The sequence below is a fragment of the Macrobrachium nipponense genome, chromosome 32 (assembly GCF_015104395.2).
Source record: "Macrobrachium nipponense isolate FS-2020 chromosome 32, ASM1510439v2, whole genome shotgun sequence".
NCBI lineage: Eukaryota > Metazoa > Arthropoda > Malacostraca > Decapoda > Palaemonidae > Macrobrachium > Macrobrachium nipponense.
In genome coordinates this window covers 8,130,137-8,149,375 of record NC_061094.1, presented here as the reverse complement: position 1 = coordinate 8,149,375, position 19,239 = coordinate 8,130,137, and the positions used below count along the sequence as shown (strand labels likewise).

General features: G+C 38.1%; 1 protein-coding gene across 1 annotated transcript in view; it reads left to right on the top strand.

Annotated features, from left to right (window-relative positions):
- LOC135207202 (band 4.1-like protein 4A) overlaps window positions 1-19,239 on the top strand; it is a 575,698-nt gene that overhangs the window by 540,417 nt on the left and 16,042 nt on the right. Inside the window, 12 exon segments of the mRNA XM_064238791.1 lie at window positions 8,125-8,213; window positions 12,564-12,627; window positions 12,895-13,046; window positions 13,635-13,753; window positions 13,909-13,938; window positions 14,116-14,188; window positions 14,463-14,732; window positions 15,110-15,256; window positions 15,587-15,772; window positions 15,979-16,191; window positions 16,675-16,789; window positions 16,934-17,010. Of these exon segments, the coding sequence (XP_064094861.1) occupies window positions 8,125-8,213; window positions 12,564-12,627; window positions 12,895-13,046; window positions 13,635-13,753; window positions 13,909-13,938; window positions 14,116-14,188; window positions 14,463-14,732; window positions 15,110-15,256; window positions 15,587-15,772; window positions 15,979-16,191; window positions 16,675-16,789; window positions 16,934-17,010 (1,535 nt within the window).

Here is a 19,239-nt window from a genome sequence, read left to right as displayed (position 1 = left end):
CAAAAAGGCGTTTGGGAGATCTCCAAAGACCATTTCAGGACGGGATAGCATACATTATGAGCGGGGATAAAACGGCTCGTCTTGTGATTCCCAGCTATTTGTGTCATGGAAGGCACTTGGCGAATCCTACCGTGTTTTTTATCCATTATGACTTCATTTACATGGGAAGGGGGCGTTGGTTGGGGGGTGGGGGGTTGATGACATATTACTCTCATATTTTCAAGTGTCGGTACACTCCTGTTCGCAATGATGACGATGCGATGATATGATTCCGGACAGAGGGAAGGGTCTTTGAACTGGAGTAGTGCCTTCATTGCACCTCACGCAGTTCACTATAGGCAGTACTACTTGAGATTATTTACAGCTTGCCTTCCGGCCCCTAGCTGCGACCCCTTTCTTTCCTTTTACTTTACTTATGTTCGTATTCTCTTTCTTCCACCTTACTTTCCACCTTCTCCTAACAGTTGACTTATAGTTCAACTACGAGGTTTCTTCCTGTCACACCTTCCAAACCTTTTTACTGTCAGTTTCTGCTTCAGCGCTGAATAACCTCGTAGGTCCTAGCGCTTGGCCCTGGGCCTAAAATCTGTATTCTCTTAATTTGATGCGTTCCATCCTCGGGGAGGGTATATCGCTGCCAATGGTTTTTCTACCCGTGACAAGAACACAGAGATGAAGTGTGGAAAGAGTTTGTTGTTTTTGACAGAAATTAGTACTGAATTCGATTAAGTTTTAAGAACAAAGATATGCAGGAAATGGGTCTAGTTTGCGACCCTTTATGTCTCTGCTTATGCCAGGTGGCTTAGGTCATCAAAGTGTGACATGACGATTTGTTGAACATTTCAGTTTACATAAGCCACCGGTCAAAAGCTGAATAAGTTATACTTCTTGTTTCGTTGGGTATAGGAGTCTTAGCATAGTTGACGTGGGTAGTTGAGACTTCCTCGAAACGAAACAGGTCAAGAAGACAACCGTGGAAGACTAGAATTTAACAGAATTCAGAATTTGGTATCAAAAGTGTGATTCGTTTTCTGCTTACGCGGGGAGTAAGCCTACAAACTACTTTGTTGTTGTTGTTGTTGTTGTTGGGGAAGGGGGGCCTGGTAGGAAAAGTCGATGGAAGATCATGAAAAGGTCTGAAAAAGGTGTTTCGCGTTGAGTTTAGATACATGAATTTTAGGATAGGATATGTATAATTTATTATGTTTTATTAATGTGAATGAAAATATAGAAAATAAATAATGTCCGTGTTAAACGGTACATAAAAATTATTTTAATAATAAATATAGCACATTTATTTTAATTTCCGCTAGTGAAACATGGCTCTATTTGACCATAGATTTTAGCCCGTTTTAATTTACGTTGAAAGTTAGGAATATAATGTTTACAAATTACGTGTGAGGGGGAAAATCTTGCACGCATCCCGAGTAAGCTGGAGGTCGGATCAAGCCTTGTTCTTTTTCAACTTGTTAATGGTGACCAAGGTGGTTACGTGGCGGTTACTCGAGCGGCCGTATCGCTGCAGATTTGCTCTTGCTCAGATCATCCAATAAAACATAAGCGCCTCAGTGGCGTGATCGTTATGGTCTTGACCTGCCACCTCGGTGGCCGCGAATTCGATTCTCAGGCATTCCATTGAAGTGTCAGAGATGTGTATATCTGGTGATGGAAGTTCACTCTCGAAATGGTTCGGAAGGCGCGTATAAAGCAGTCGGTCCCGTTGCTGAATAACCACTGACTTCATCCAGCGCAAAAACACCATACATATAAAAACAAACCAAGAAAAATGGCTTTTGTTTATGTAGATTTCAGGTATCTTACAGCATTTACTGAATCTTCTTCATATGTTACTTGCTTCCGGTATTTTTATTACATTTTTTTTTTTTGTGGGTTTGACATTGTCCGTCGAGAATTCCAAAACGTTATAGATTTATAGTCTCGTTTCATTTTACAATCACCCATATGTACATTCCATTTTTTATTGTAGCCTGCTATTTCCTGTTCCCTTGCCCGTCGTTTTTTTATTGCCCTTTCTCCGAAATCGCTCGCCCTCGGGGGCCACTTGTAGGGGCTTAAGGTTTTGGTCAAAGCCAAGAAGTTATATAATAAATCTTAGATGGGGAATGGAGGGCGAACTGGCGCTGTTTATCAAAGTCGCTAAGAATTATAGGGCCGTCCACACTGTTTATTTAGGCAGTTAATCTTCCTCCTCTTTTGTAGCTGACCTCGGTGGCATGCTCTGTTCTCGAGGTTTACAAAAGAAAAAAAATAGACATTTTTGTATTATTGCTACTTTAGGACTGCGTATGCAGAAATACGTATTTTTTAAGGTAACTTTTTTTGTATTTTCGCTACTTTAGGAGTGCGTATGCAGAGAAATACATGCGTATTTTTTAAGGTATCTTCAAGTTGGTTTATCATGTCGTATGTAGAAACTGGTACCAGAAAATGTTTTTACGGAATTCTCGCGTTGGCGATCCCGTTTTTTTACTGTCGACCAAACCAGTGCGTGAAACTTGAAAAAAAAAAAAAAAAAAAAAAAAAGCGTCCACAGACTCAGTTATCCCAAGAAAATCGCCTTTACAAGTGAATGGAAGAGATTCCTGTCGGGGTGCCTATCAAAGCCAGTAAAATCAATTTCCAGGCTACGTGTGTTCGCGTCCCTTCATTTCGCGAATGATGATAAAGATCTCGTGTACTTAGTATCGTTAGGCATTTTTTCCTTCTACCCGAATACCGTCCACGATGCAAGAAGCCGTTTGCACGGTCCCCAAATGAACACACCTTTCATTCCGTGTACGTGACGAATGAATCTACCTCACCAGATGAAGTTTTAAGACTCACTTCTTCAGTATACTTGAAAAAATAAATAAATAAAAAAATTTTAAAATTAAAATAAAAACTTAGGAGGCTAAAGGATTTCATTGTTGTTATTATTATTATTCGTCTAGTCATGTTTTAGTCAGTATGAATATTGCCAAATTCCAAATTTACTAGAGGTTTCTTAAGTATATTTTTACATCCTACGAAAGGGGCGTTTCCTGTTTAGATATTGATGTTTTGATGAAATAACGAAAATGTAGATCCATCGAGTCTGATTATGAAAAAGAAGAGTCGACCAGTTTTAATGTTCTGTCCACGGACAATTATAAGACAAAAACTTATAGTTTTTCTCATGAATAACTGAAATGAGTTGTATGAATGTCTTGATATAGGTACAGGGGTTGCCGAGTTACAATTTCATAACGACTGTACTTTCTAAGAAAGATTTTTGTTTTTGTTATAATCAGTGTTTGTTTTCATCTATGCTTAATATTGTTATTTGCGTTTAAAGATAAAATGCAGTGATAACGACAGCGATTTTGCAACTTTGGTGTGTGCCAATTAAACGATATTCATTTCATTTTTGTAAGTAGTTTACTATTGTCATTGCTTACTTTGTAAACCTTTGATTGTGTTTTATTGAGTAACAAAGTTTATGAATCAGATTTGATATCTGAATAGATGGTGTTTGTATCATAATAGAGGTGTATGTGTGTGTGTGTGTGTGTGTGTAGGCATAGGGGGCTGTGGGGTGGGGGAGGGGCGGTGATCACCGCTGCTATACCAAAGCACCAAGGCACACGTTCCATACCCGTCGAGATCTGCATAGATATCTATATCGTAATAGAGGTGTGTGGGTGTGTGTGTGTGTGTGTGGGGGTGGGGGGGGGGGGTTTGGTCATCACTGCTTTACTAAAGCAACCACGGCACACGTTCCGTACCCGTCTTTGAACCTGTACGCACTCAGCAGACTGGCAGGAAGTGAATGAGGCTCGCCTGATCCCATTTCGGTCAATATATTTTAAGATTCCTCTCACGGAGGCTTTCGGATGCTGGCCGAAGTGATCGTAGAATAAGCGATTCGTCACATCAATACGTGGGTCACGTAGCCTCAGTTACGACCACTTATTTCTCCTTGCATGTGAGCGATTTCTTTATTTATTTCTCTCCGGTTTTGCTCTCGTGGTAAGACGTATAGTCTTACATAGTCTCATCATGGCCGTTGATAGAAATCATTCTGTCGCGGTTTATAGTTGTAGGGTGCTTTGCCAAACTGAAGCTTTTGGCCATTTTGATGCCTATTAGTTACTCATTGGTTTTTATTAAGAAAATGAGATTAAAAAATTACTGTCTTGGCGACTTCAAAATCTTTTATTTTCCGCCTTTTTTGTGAGAAATAGCTTTTGATTGCCAGTTTAATCTACGTGTCATCCACCTGCTCAGTCACTCTCTGTGTGAACAGTATATAAAAATATCCTTTGGTGTGTGTGTGTGTGTGTGTGTGTGATGTTTAAATTCTTGCTTGTGCAACGTAATCGCGTAATCATAGTCCTTGAGCGTTGCTCCGTATGTATATTGTGACCCTCAGGTCGACACCTGATGTTCAGGCATGTCATAGCGAGGGGAAGGGGGGAGTTGTGGGTTGGGGGATTTTTCAGTCTTTTTTCTGCACAGAATTCTTGGGGAAGACGCTTCTCCTTCCGACGAGGAAAACAGCCGCGCATATGAAATGGCGCGTCTTAGAAAAAGCAGCCGAAGGTCTTGATATGACGGCAATTATCCTTGATGATTACCCGTTTCCCATTACCTGTTACTTGTATAGGTTCCCTTTCCCGCCCCCCTTCCTTCTCCCCCCCCTCCCCCTCCCCCTCTCCCCGACTCCCTCCGAGAGCTTTTACCTACCGCAGTTATGCTCTTGCCCGTAATCACTCTTAAAAGCATCCAATTTCTGACTTGGGAACAGTCGTTGGGCATTAATTTAATCAAGTCGTAAGTCCTAACGCTCTGCCGATAAGCCCGGTAATAATAGACCTTTGGGCTTATCTCCCCAAAATAAAATCCTCTGGGCCTTCTTTTTGGGGCGTTATAGTGCCTCCTCCTCCTCCTCCTGCCTCCTACTCCTCCTCCTCCTCCTCCCGCTACCCTTTCTCGGCTTCGCGACGAGAGAGAGAGAGAGAGAGATTCATGAATTATAAGTTAAGTTATTAAATGTTTCCAGTTTTCTCTTCCAGTGCTCATTGGCTCAGCGTTGATCTATCCTTTCAATTGGTCTTTTAAATGTTATCTGCGTATTCCGGGGATTGGGTTTTAAGAGCTCTTGAGATGGGGAGGTATTTGGTGTGGTGGGGGTGGGGGGATATAATCGGACTCTTACCTGGAGCTGAAAGAGAGGCAGAGAAAGCAATTAGGTAATTACACCTTTTCCACCAAACGGCGCCAGGTGCCCACACGCCCCCTCTATCATTCCAGATAGAGAGAGAGAGAGAGAGATTAGACGAAGTAAACGGTTTTGCGACTTTTAAGGAGAAAATTCTCTCTCTCTCTCTCTCTTTCTAGGTGTCGCATTCAAATATAGTTTTGATAACAAGTGAATTGTATCTATTCTTTGTCTAGGGACAATTTTAAAATTGTTACTTGTGTATTATTTAAATACATTTTGCGATATCCCTACTTTCATCTTTGGTTTCTCGACCATTCCCGTGTTCCTTTAAAGGACTCCTTGAATTTCGACCCTTCAGTCTGTAATCGATGTAATTTTACCATTTCGTAATATTATCATCATCTTTGTTGGAATAATTCAGGGGGTGTAATATCTATATCTCTTTAAAAAAAAAAAAAAAAAAAATCCCAACCCCCAGTGTCACAAAGTTTGACGTCTCAGCATCAGTTCATCTGAAAATGGTACCCTATCAACCTATTGATGACGTCGATGATCACGTGACTTCAAGGCAGGACCCGGATGAGGCTTCAAGGCGTATAAAGGATTCAAAAGGACAAGAATTGAATAGTTTCCTCGAGTCGGGCATTGGGTTAGGGATGGGGCGAGCTGCCTGTGGTCTGTCAGATGGCGGCAAAAGAAATCTATGATGCAAAAGAAATCTTAGAGAAAAAAGGTGGCTGTTTTTTCTCGTCCCGCACGTCAAACAATGTATGCAATTGAAGCCCCCACAAGAAATATAATCACGAGAACTATTCGGCTTCACAAAACGTCTCGAACTACCTACCTGAGAAGCCAACAGAGGAACGATGGGATCAGATTGGATACTCAATGGGTGACTCTTTCGTACAATAGAAAACGTTACACTCAAAAATGTTTGAGGGGTAACTTGAGCAAAAAGAATAATAATAAAATAAAATAAAATATAAAAAAAATTAAAATTCTGGGTAGGGTGGTGCCTCTCCCCACCCCCTCTCCCACTCTCCCAGCACTCTCTCTCTTATCGTAATACTGACATTGTGTGCTTATGTGCGTTGCGTCTTTTATTAGCTTATGGTTCTTTTATTGTAAACCTAAAAGATAGTTTAGTTCCGACTTTTTCTTGTGGCTTTAAAGAGCTTATTGTAATCTCAGCAGATTTCTCTCTCTCTCTCTCTCTCTCTCTCTCTCTCTCTCTCTCTCTCTCTCTCTCTCTCTCTCTCTCTGTTTTTACATTTAAAGTTAAACTAAAAGAATTCTAAGTATAAGTTGCAATATCCTTATGTAATATTTATGTATGTGTACACATAAATTATTATATTTTTTATTAAGCCTTTAGACTTGAGGGCTATTTGTCACTTCAGAACTTTAATACTGAGTCAAGGATGTCTTTTACACACTAGTTACATCCTATTTACTTACACCCTATTTAGTGCGTGCTAACACCACATCACAAGGTCTCCACCCTTTTCTCCAATTTGCTTAAACATCAACACTTCTATTCTGTAAAGTAGAGTTGGCTGAACAACCTGTAATTGCCTCCAAATTTTCGCCTTTTAAGACATGACGCGTCTGTTCTGGACTTCTATTCTACCTTCCTTGCTTCACATATTCAGTGAGTCACCCACATTTTATGTAGCATTACCCGTTCATTTGCTCCAAAGTACCCCTCGTTGCATCAACTCCCTCCATTCTTATCCATCGTCTGTTTAAACAATGATTGCTCCGGCATTTTATCATCCGTTTACCGTCCACTCACTTTCAACCCGCTTCGCAGACTCGAAATCATCCACTCTGATGCCATAAGGTAATGGCTCAATCTTTTCGTTGATTGTCAGGGAGGAAATCGTCCTTATGAAGAAACTGTTGTGAAACCACCGGCTATTTTCTGTTCTATTGCTCGAAAATGCCACGTTTAAATGGACTTGTTATATGCGAGTGGTAAGAGATGCAATTTTGTTAATTATTTATATTTTTTTTACGAAAAGTGACAGGTGGTGTCGTAGCTGGACGAGTTTTCCTATAGAAAACGGTGATACTTTCGTGTGACATTTTTTCATCCTTTACTGATGATGTATATCAAGTACGATAACTACATTTTGAGCAGCGAGTTTCGATTTATGTAGTATGTAGAAAGTCGTTCAAGCATTCAAAAGCCAAGCATCCACAGTAAAAAAAAAAAAACGTTAAGTATATCTTAATTTTACCACTGAGATAATGGACAGCTCTCCTAGGGCTGGCCTTAAGGATTAGATATTTTGACGTGGCTAGGAACTAGTAAATGGTTACCTAGCAACGGGACCTACTACTACAGCTTGTTGTGGGATCCGAAAAACATTATACCGAGAAATTAATTTCCAGTCACCAGAACACACCTGTAGCTAGTCGGATGCTGTTTGCCAGCGTTACTGGTGTGTCTGTGTCCGCATTTTCGGTGAACGAATGAGAAATGTATTTCTGAATAGAACCAGTCCGTATTGATGTATAGAAACGCCATGGTACGATAATGAAATTATATCTTTAATTCTTTTTGAAGACACAAAGTGGTATTGAACAGTAAATTAGCCATTATATTTTTGTACCAAAGTAAACTCACTATAGCTATCCTGACCTTAGTAAGTACATATTTTGATATTGATAGGTATAAAATAAGTACATCAGTATCGCCATGTTGTATTTTTCCGAGTGAACTTGATTCGTAAGCAGGAACCACTTCTGAATATTAAGATTTGCTCGTAATTTTGCGGTAGATTGTTATCGATTATAATAGCATGTACTTTCTGTATATTGGACGGCTTCACAGTTTCCAGAGGTAGGATCTTAATGGTATGTAAGAATTGTGTATTATAGTTTGGTGAAACTAAATGTTCTGTTTTTATTTTCAGGGAGAAGACAACATAGAATACTTCCTGGGTTTGACTCCCTCTGGTGTCATCGTTCTGAGAAACAAGGCCAAAGTGGGAAATTACTTTTGGTAAGTAGGCCTCTTTTGTTGAGCTGCTTCTGGTGAAAAAAAAAAACGAAGTTTCTAAGCTCTCCAGAGACTCTCCAAGGTTTCTTGCTGCTGGTCTTTGCGTAAGATGAAGACATTTGTTTCCTTATATAGAAGTTTGTATTTGTATGATATACACGTTTATATTGTATATATGTGCGTGTATGTATGTGTATGCATGTAAGTACATACTACGTAGTAAAATGAGTTGTGATAATGTAATGAAATAAGGTAAATAATTTTTCGACAGAAACAGCAGATGACACGACAATCACACAAACTCAGTAGTAGGAACAAAATATTCACAAAACATAAAAGCTACACTCGCTACATGTACACCTGCTAAATTTTGGACATGGTCGTAGTTTGTAACACATTTTTAAGTGTACACAGACATCGCTGTTATAAGGTTTTCGTTACGGTAATTATACGTAGATAGAACAGAGTGAAAATACTATATAAGTAGACACACACACACACACGTGTCACGTTAGTTATGGGAAATTCACGATGGGTTAGTTTGCACCTCCAACATGGTGGAAGTATTCTCCACCTATCTTGACTCTGGTTTTGATCCTTACTTTTATAGTCCCAAAGTAAGTATCTAACGTTTGTAAGCGTCGTTGACAACAAGATGGTACCACTAATGAAGCTCGTGTTAAATATTTTTCTTCTGAATGAACCAAGCAGTTCTCGAAGTTTGGCCTTTTCATTTTTTATGTCCACGGAAATGAGACGCTGGCTTTGTACTTATCAAGAAACCTGCAACTTAGTTGTGGTGAAAGATTCGTCAAGAGCCACAAAGACGATTTCTTTGTTAGGCACAGACAGGAGACAGAGAAGCCATAGGTCCTTGAAAAATGTAAGAGCAGCGTAGCAACAATGGAGGAGTTACCAGTCGTTAAAGCTCTGGTTCTCGAGTGAATTTTTGAAAGTTAGAGAAAGTTGAATATTCAGAGGACCTCTTCCATTACATAAAATGAGTTCGGTAATATGGAGTCGAGGAGGAATATATGAATTAGATTGGTATAAATGACGCTTTAACTGAATTTATTTCATCTAAATGCTTCAAAAATAAACAATCGTCTGATAAAACAGGTCCAACATCACTTGGTGGTTTCACTAGAACTACCATCTTCAGCTGGTATCTCATCTGTTTTTGTCTTGGCTGTTGTGGATAACAGTGTCTTAATATAATGTTTATTTTGTGACTTTTATGTTTGGCCTTTGATCATTTGAAAAATGATTTGTAGATGTTGCAAGTACATTCCTCAACTTTTGTCAGATTTCCCCCCGTCCCCTTATAATTTCTGTCTTTTCAACTCACTTGGCTGTTTTCGTACTTTTCAAGCCTTCATGTGACCTCGAGGATTTGGAATCGATTCCTTTTCATTTTACGAGTGGGTGTTGAGGAAACCACCTCCTATCATCGTGACATTGTCTGCTAAACTGTGACTAAAGTAACCCTTGCCATATGTCCCCTTTTCTTGCTGGTGGACACCTTTATAAAGGGTCACCTTGGGTCTTTTCCCTTGCTGGAGTAGACTTGTCTGAGGCTGTGGTAAGATTCATTCGTCTAAGGATCCTAATGCTGGGTTTAAGTCAAGTATATAGTCTCTACCAAAGTCTAGAACTTGGTCTCTGCCCTCTACCTTGTTATTTCCCAATCATGAACGTATTTCGTATGAAATGTATGCCTTTTTTTATTTAAAAAGAGCAAATATATGAAAGTACAGTGAATCTCTCTCTCTCTCTCTCTCTCTCTCTCTCTCTCTCTCTCTCTCTCTCTCTCTCTCTCTCTCTCTCTCTCTCTCTCTCTCGCGGATGTTCCCGGCTGGTGGTTGTGAAGGAGCGAAGAACTCGTGATGAAATAACCCCAACCAATCATTAGGACAGCGTCTTTCTTTACAACCTCCACCAGTTCTGCTTTTGCCTGTGGCGATTGTAACCTGAGCAGCATTCCTTCCATGATTGAAAGTAAGTAAGTAAGTAAGGAAGGAATCGATGTGGTCTTACCTGTTTTTTCCCCCTCCTCCTCCTCCGCTTAGACTATATGAACCTTTCTCAGTACTACTGTCTGATTGTCGATAGATTATGTCATCCAGAACTAGTACCAGTGTAAATGCGCCTGATTATACGGAAGAGCTGTAATTCAGATCGTTCCAATTACAGGATTTCGGGCTTGAAGTTGCCGCCATTACCGTCTGTCGCTTTTTAAATCCCCTTTGTTGTTGTTGTTGGAGGTTAAGCTGGCCTTATACCGGCACGGGCTCTTGTTCATAGAGCAGCACGTAGGAGCAAAATCCCCTCTGCTCCTAAATACCGCCCTCATAGTTTTTCAGGTTTATTTATCTATGCGTGTGATGTAGTTCTCTCAAAGTCTTTCGTTCGTCTAACTAGTAGTTAGTTACCTATTGTTGTGTAGAATACAGATTTTCGAATACTACCGTATCTTTATGGTCTTTGTGCGTTCTGGCGCTGCAATACTTCAGTCATATTTGCTTTCGGTTAATGACTTCATCTATATGTGATTTTGCCAAGTTATGCGAAATTCTCGTCGTAATTCGATTTCAGTTGCCTGTTCATTGCCCGCGGAAGGGTACTTTCCCAGTAATGCAGTGTTTTATATGACATGTAATGACGGGAAGAGACGACAGATCGCCTGAAACTTAATTTGGCATTCTTGATATTGTTCTTAGAAATCTGCTAATTCGTGCTTTATTATTATTATTAATTATTATTATTATTTATTCTTATTATTATTATTATTATTATGATTATTATTATTATTATTATTATTATTATTATTATTATTTTTATTATTATTATTATTATTACTCGTGAGAAATAAACCAGTTTTTACTCAAATTAAAAGTCCCGTGCATTGACAACAAGAGCAAGAAGTTTAAGATACTACATCGCTGGAAGGTCTCGCTGATGTTATACTCGTCCTGTTTGGTGGTATAATTTTATCCTCTCTCTCTCTCTCTCTCTCTCTCTCTCGAAAAAGCATAGCAGAATTCGTGCTTTCAGCTACGAACTGCCTCCCAAGAAATTGTGGATTATGTGCACGTTAGTGTCTCAAGAGAACCTTCTCGACCACTCCCCCATCCATCTCCCCATCTCTTCGATCTCTTGCCTCCCGTTTCATCTCGCCATTTACTGTCTCTCCATCGCCTCCGTCATTATCCCTTTCAAAGACTGGTGTGACGTTGCGGCGATGATGATAATGATAGAGTTCTTCTATCCCTTGTGATGAGGACGGCCCTGTAGTGTTTGTGTACGCGTGTCTTTTATGAATGGAAATTCGGTTCGAAGTTCATTGTCTTGGTGTTTGTGGTTTTCATAGAATGGATAAATGGATATGGTAGTTACCTTTGTCCTATTCCCACAAGTCTCTCCTCTCTCTCTCTCTCTCTCTCTCTCTCTCTCTCTCTCTCTCTCTCTCTCTCATGGGAGGTCGAGAAGTTGAAGTAAACAGATTTTGAAAAAAAGTTCAGACTGCTACGGTGACATTTTGGAAAGTCTATATTGTAACCTGTGTCGACTTTGATGGATTGTATATAGGTTTTTTAATTGTGAAGCCTTCACATGTTTGCTTGGCCATCGTTCAGCAGTTCATACGCATCTTAAAAGTTTTGTGTTTATTCTTTTATTTTACCTTCTTTTGTGAAGAGAGTCTTAACCTTTGGTCTTCGTGGCATCACCTCTAATTCACCTGCCCCAAACCTCCTCCCAATTGATTTTTTTTTTTTCCTCGCTAGTCATAATTGACGCCTTTGTCACTCCCTCTGCGTAGGTCCCGATAATAAACGGGACACTGGTTTCCTTTCCATTGGCGGGAAAGCAGTCGGTAATTGAGACGAGAAATCTGGAAGAAGAAGAAAGGAGAAAGAAATAACGTGAATGGGAGGGACATTCATACCGATTCACCTCTTTGGAAAAGGAGGAGAGGTGATTAAGAGACTCTTGGTGTCTGGAAATTGCTTTTCGTGTCTATTGGTCTCAGACTTTAATGTTCACGACATATTTTGTTTTGTTCTTCTGTTACTTTTTTCTGTTTTTTTCTTTTTGTGGTTGTATATATATATATATATATATGATATATATATATTATATATATATATATATATATATATATATATATATTATATATATTATACACACACACACACATACCCCTGCATGCCCAATCCATGTTGAGAACTGGAAGGTCATCACCTTCCGAAGCCTGCTTCACTGATGGGAGATGTGTAAGGTAAAATAAAAATTGAAAATATTTATCTTTTTTATATACGTTTGATGTGTATATTTGTCCTTCTCTGTTCACAGGCCCCGAATATCGAAGGTTTACTTTCGTGGAAGATTTTTCATGCTACGTGTGAGAGACAAAAATGTAAGTTACACTGTTGCATATTCCACACCTTAATATGTCAGTGGCTGATAATGGCCGATGATTTTCTTAACGAATTATTTTTTTCTTAAGGAAGTTATGTTTTGTTATTGTCATTATTTTTAGTTATATTGCATGTAGACCCTTAATTTTGCATCAGTTTGTTTTTAGATTAAACTTTCTCCCTTTAAAGCACGATAGTGTGCTTTTAAGAAATCAACCATAATAGATGACAGCAAATAGTAAAGCATAATTTTCCCCAACCTCTAGAATTCAGAAAACACGTATGGATTTGAGACGCCCAGCAAAGCTGCCTGCAAGCACTTGTGGCAGTGTTGTGTGGAACACCACGCCTTCTTCAGGCTGACCCAAGCGTCCGGCAATTCACCAGCAGCCATCTTTTCACTAGGGTCTAAATTCAGGTACAGGTACGATATGCTTTATAACATAAGTGGAGTGATGTGCGTTATCATCTTATTCCTGTGTGTTAATGTGGTACTGTCAATAGTAGTTGGCATTTTTATAGCCTTTAATTTAACTTTCCTGTTTCAATTTTCCCTAGATTCATGAAAGGATTAGTCATTATTTATAGTTTTATTTTTAGATGTGATAATGTGTGTACCTCGATGTTTTGATGCATGACTCTCTCTCTCTCTCTCTCTCTCTCTCTCTCTCTCTCTCTCTCTCTCTCTCTCTCTCTCTCTCTCCACAGTTTTGTCACAGTTTCAGTGTTGTATATGTTTGATGTCCTTATTTAACACAGTTTTGTCATGGACTTGCACATTCATGAATCCATTGAATGATGCCATTTGGTTTTTTCCTGGTTGAGTTTCCATAGTGAATTATGTGGCTCTAACGGGAAAAAAATAGTCTTACTACTAACCAAAAAACCCAAACTTGGGTGAGATATAATAATACCAGTTCATTTTTCATTGTTGTTACACTTTTCATGGAGATAAAAGCTATGATTACTCTTCTTAGAAATACCTTCTTTGCCTTTTTACACGTAGTGGCCGTACGGAAAAGGAAGCTGTACAGGATGCAAAACTTGGATCCAGAACTCAGCCAGAATTCACAAGAATGCCCAGTAGAAGATACCAAAGACGTATCGTGGAGGGGGCACAAGACAGTAAGTAAAAAGCACATACCTTCTTACATACATATGTTTGTGTATAGTCTTATAATATATACAGATAATGCATATATTCCGTCACTGATAGAATAGAATCAGCAGAAATAGTTCACTTTTAAAGGTATTTCCTTTTTAATCATGCTATTACAAAGAGGCTTTCCGTTGCTGGATAATAACAAAAGGTATGTGTTCGTTTTTGCTCATATTTTAGAGAATTCTCATTTAGTTTTCAGATATATTTCAGAGGATTCACGTCAAGTTTTCAGACTGAAGTAACTGTGATATTTGGTAACAATTATTTGTAATTAGGACTTGATTATCATTGATTCTCTATTCTTAGCTGGCTTTACTTTTCACAGCCCCAAGGGTTGAAGACATTGAAGTCAAACCTGAAACTCGAAGTACTGTTCAACTTCCTACACCTGTCTCCACGTAAGTGTCTCTCATGGACAGTTTGGTTATGCTGCAGTAAGAAATGTTGTAAATAGTGCGTTGCCTGCTACTAAAACATTATTTAAAAATCTCATTGTTTTCTGTGTGAATTATGTTTCCAACAAGTTAGTTACCAGTTCCAGTCATACTTGTAAGATAAAAAAAATACATTTACGTGAACTGCATACTAGTATATTGCTTTCTTTGTAAATAAGCTTGTCACGCATGCTAAACTAGAGAACTTTGGTAAAAATGTTATGCTCTTCTTGTGTAGGGTATCTCACATGTACCGCAGCACCTCCATGACACTGAGTCCTAGGAGTGATTCACCTCGCAGCACTAGATCAGCACCTTATCCGGCTGGAGTTGCTAGCTCAGGAGGCACAGCCACAATTTTAGGTAACCGGAATGGAGACCATAGACCTCGTGGCGAGTCGCCACGATCAGTTCACTCGGCTGCTGCCACTTCAGAAAACTGCAGAGTGTCCCGGAGAACGTCCAGTGTAGATAGCCAGTCATCTGTGGATTCTAGGGGACACCGGAGGTAATGATAGTTAGCAGGAAATAGAGTATGTTCTGCTTGTTGCTCATAAAGTTTCAAAAACTTTTCAAGGTTATTTATCAAGACTGTAATTTGGTAAATGGAAATTATGTAAAGGGCCCATAGTACAATTTGCAAAAAAGATTTTTTTCCAAAATACAAACAGGCAGGATTAATACAACCTTTAATTTGCTACAAACATATTTTTATTCTTTTCTAAATTGAATGATGTAATAGAATTGTACAGAGTGTATTCCTAACTAAAGTGTGAAAAGATCCAGAATATTTGTTAAAGTGTATGTTCAGAATGAACTGTAAGTAGAACTGGCCATGAAGATTCTTTTAGAAATCTCAAGTCATTTTCTTGAAAAACTCCAAAGGCACCGGAGGAGTCGTGGCCGATCATCAGACGGAGAGAGTGAAGCCAGCAGCAAGGGATCATCTCGAGGTCATCGACGACACCGTCATAGGCACCATTCAGACGATTCGGACCATCATCGCCATCGTCATCGCCGTCGTCGCCACAAGTTAGTTCAGCCATTTTAATGTTGGCACCCGCATTAATAGCGATATGGTCAGGTGTTTTTATATTTCTGTGTTGGTGATAGTAATGCATTATCAACCATATTAAAAAAGCATGGTATATGTTTACCAGATCATTGTCTGTATTGTAATGTGAACCTTGGCCCAATTCATTTGTGAGTATTTCTCTCATAGAAGGCTAAAGTCAGCTGAAATTAGAATGAAAATTACAGGCACATACTGTAGATAAGATTTTTACTCGCTACTTTGATCACTTAACTATTGGATTTAAGTTTATTCCTGTGTATTCTAAAACAACTGTTGGAACTTCTCAGGTCTGGTAGTGCAGTAAATGATGCCCAGTGGGTGGAAGTAAAGGAAGAACACACACAGGTGCGAGGGCACACTGCCACCGTCCGTGATTTAACTCATAAGAGTGGGTATCAGCCTTCTGGTCATGACACAGAAGCAGACTCACAGCATCACCAGCATTCCAATAAGAAACGGCATAGAAAACACAGGTAATGTTTGTACACAAGTGCAAACCTCTGCCGTAACACATTATTTACATAAGTAGATCCAGTCTGGAGTAGTTTTAGTACTATGCAGATTAAGTTATATGAAATGAAATTATTTCTCTGCGTTAATTGGCTGGGTATTTGCGTACCCAGGCAGTCGACCAACTATTGCCTTGGAACTAAGGACATTTTTCCAAATTGTCTGTCAGGTCGCGCTCACGGTCCCCCTCGGAGGCCAAGAACAGTAGGTTGCCAGATGAACTTCGTCAGCATCTTGACTTCAAATTACAAATGGCCCAAGGCTTGACTGAAGCAGAACTGAGAGAGATTCCTTACACTAAGGTAGAGACAGCAAAAACCATCAAAATAAAGTACACCTCTCCTAAAACCAAGAGACACAAGAGTCCAAGGCGATCGAAAAGGTAAGCAGTAGTATATTATTTTGACAGTAGTCAGAGCAACTGATCATAATTTTGTGCTTTCAAATACTACAGGGTACGTTATTTCCTTAATACTGAATTCTTTATATTTTCAAGCTGTGCACCAGTGGCATTTACATTGATTGTGTTTGATGCTATAACGGAAAGGCATTTGTGAATTTTTAGTTTTTGTTACTTATTTGTGCATCAACATTCATGTTTAACTATATTATTCTTACAATTCCGGATTTGGATTTTGGTAGACTGAATGAAATAATGTACATTTGCTATGTTTTTCCTTAGTAGAATTTTTTTTTAATTCCTTGAACATTCTGTTTGGTAGAAGTTTGTGCTCCGTTCTTTTCTATACCTCAGAAAGTACTTCTGTCATAGTTTTATCCGTTGTATCTCAAGCACAGCATGTTTTCAAGAAGAGTTCAAAGTATTGCAGCAATTAATTCCTTTCATGACTTTTTCCTAATACAGCAACTCGAGCGACCGAAAGGCAGGCACACCCCCAGCAGATGGAGAATCTCCTCCACCACCATACACACCTTCACCTGCTAATAAGAACAATACCCTGCCCAAATCTAGCATTAAAGTAAGTTTATGCCCTAACAAGATTGCATTTCCCTTGAATTTGATAAGTGTATGTATATTGAAAGGAAAATTGTCATCTTCTGAATATTTGAATTGGTCTGTTAATGATAACTTTGCATACCATTAACCGTCTTCATATTTTCAGGAAAATCCAGAAGATCATGATAAGAGTTCAGAAAGAGAAGGAATGGTGAATGGGACATTACATCCTGCTGGTCCAAGGTATATTCTCCTCATGCACGATCTCTACGTCTGAAATCTCGTTGAACAACACTAATCAAGGGGTTACAGTAATATAGGCGCTTCTCTCTATCCTTACTAAGAGGTCGATTAATAAATGTATCACCTTTAACATGAATCAGTTATGATGTATTTTTAGGTTAAGAAATACTAAAATTCTTCCTTTTTAATATTTGTATGTGATGCACAGATATTTCGTAGCAGGGTTACCTGATAATGCATGAATTTCCCTTCAGTAATTAGTTGCAGGCTGATTACATGGAGTGTGTCAAAATATTCTGTAATTAAACTTTAAAGGTTGAAGTAGGCAATTGGCATTGGCAAGATAACATACAAGGATATGTAAGTGATGTTCACAGTTTTCATTTAACTGAAAATAATACATGGATACACGATCTTTGAAGAATAATGCTATATTTATGCTGTAAATATCATGTAAGAAAATTAAGATTGGTATACAGTAGTGAGTCATCTTCGTCATTAAGAGCTGGTTTTGACAAAAAACGAAAAAAAATTCCCTCTATTATCTCTGTACAGAAAATAACTTGATAATGTATTTTCGTAGAATTCATATTCTTCAGCCATTTTGTGTAGAGATGACATGTATACGTATTCAGAATAATGAAGCTGTTCACAGAAAGATTGTTTTAATTTTTCTCAAAATTAGTTTCACTTGCATTGATGTGTGCTTTCCTTTAGGGATATAATAAGCCTGGACTTGCACAGAATTCAGATAAATGTAGACCTGGAGTACTGTACTACCTTACTTGTATACAGTTATTATTATTGGTATGTTTGATGTATCATACTATACTTAGTGTTTTTATTCCAAAAATTAAAGGGAATTGGCAATTCAGTTATTATACATTATACAATGTAGGGGTATGTCTATGCTAAGTCATTTCAAGTTATTTCTCTGAAACTGGATGTTTCCCAAAGCTTGATCTTGGTTAGCTAAAAACTTTAAACCATCCAAGAATTCCCTTCATAAAAATGAAACTGTATTGCACACAATTATGAGTTAGTGTTTGTTTACCACTGTTTTTAATGTGCTTAAGTGTGATTTCTATCCTGTCCCTTTTTTTTATTTTAGAAAGAATAAGTGTAGTTTATAGTACAGTTGAAGGAGTTTAGATTTCATTAAATGTTGCTTTTGTACAATTATACACACACACACATACACACACACACACACACACACACACACACACACACACACACACACACACAAAGGCAGTCCCCAGTAATCGGTGGGGGTTCCGTTCTGACAGCTTGATGAAAAGCAAAAATTGCCGATAACCAAAAATCAGCGATAAGTTCCAGTTTTTACATACATATATATGTGTTATATATATAATATATATATATGTATATATATATATATAGATATATATATATATATACAAATATATATATATATATTATATATAATATATATATATATACCCATATATATATATATATATATATATATATATATATATTATATATATATGTATATATATATATATCTATATATACACATACATATATACATATACACATACATTTATACATATACATACATATACTATATATTACGTACTGGGGGGGAGACCTAAGGCCATCAAGTGGCCAGGTTATGCTATTAGACTATATTATTGAACAAGTCAGCTTTTTGCTGGCTGGTGCATTTATCTCCCACTTATCATAATTTAAACAGTTCGCAAAAATTTAACACTAATGTTTTGAGAAATTACGGGCATATTACACTTACACTGAATTATTTTAAATTTATTTCAAAACACTCGAATTATGACTCTTTCAATACTGCAATCTATTTGAATGTTATTGGTATAAGCATGGACTACTTTTTTGTTATAATAGTACTTCTTCATTTTGTAAAAACTTAAAGTGCAAAGTTTGTATCTAGTTACTAATACTTGGTTTGATGACCCTCAGTTGTTATTCAGTATGATTTATTTATGAGCATTAAAGCTTCTAACACTGGTGATTGAGTTTCTTGCATTATCTAGTGCATTGTAGCATACAAGGAAAATCAGGTGAGAACACAGTCTATTTTCTAGTATAAATGTATAATGTACCTATATTTAGTTTATGTACACACAAACACACATGCTCACATTGCATGAAGACTATCCTATGACTTGAAATTGTTGAAATCAAGTAACAGAACATACTTTAAGCAATTTTAGTCTTCCTACGAATGTA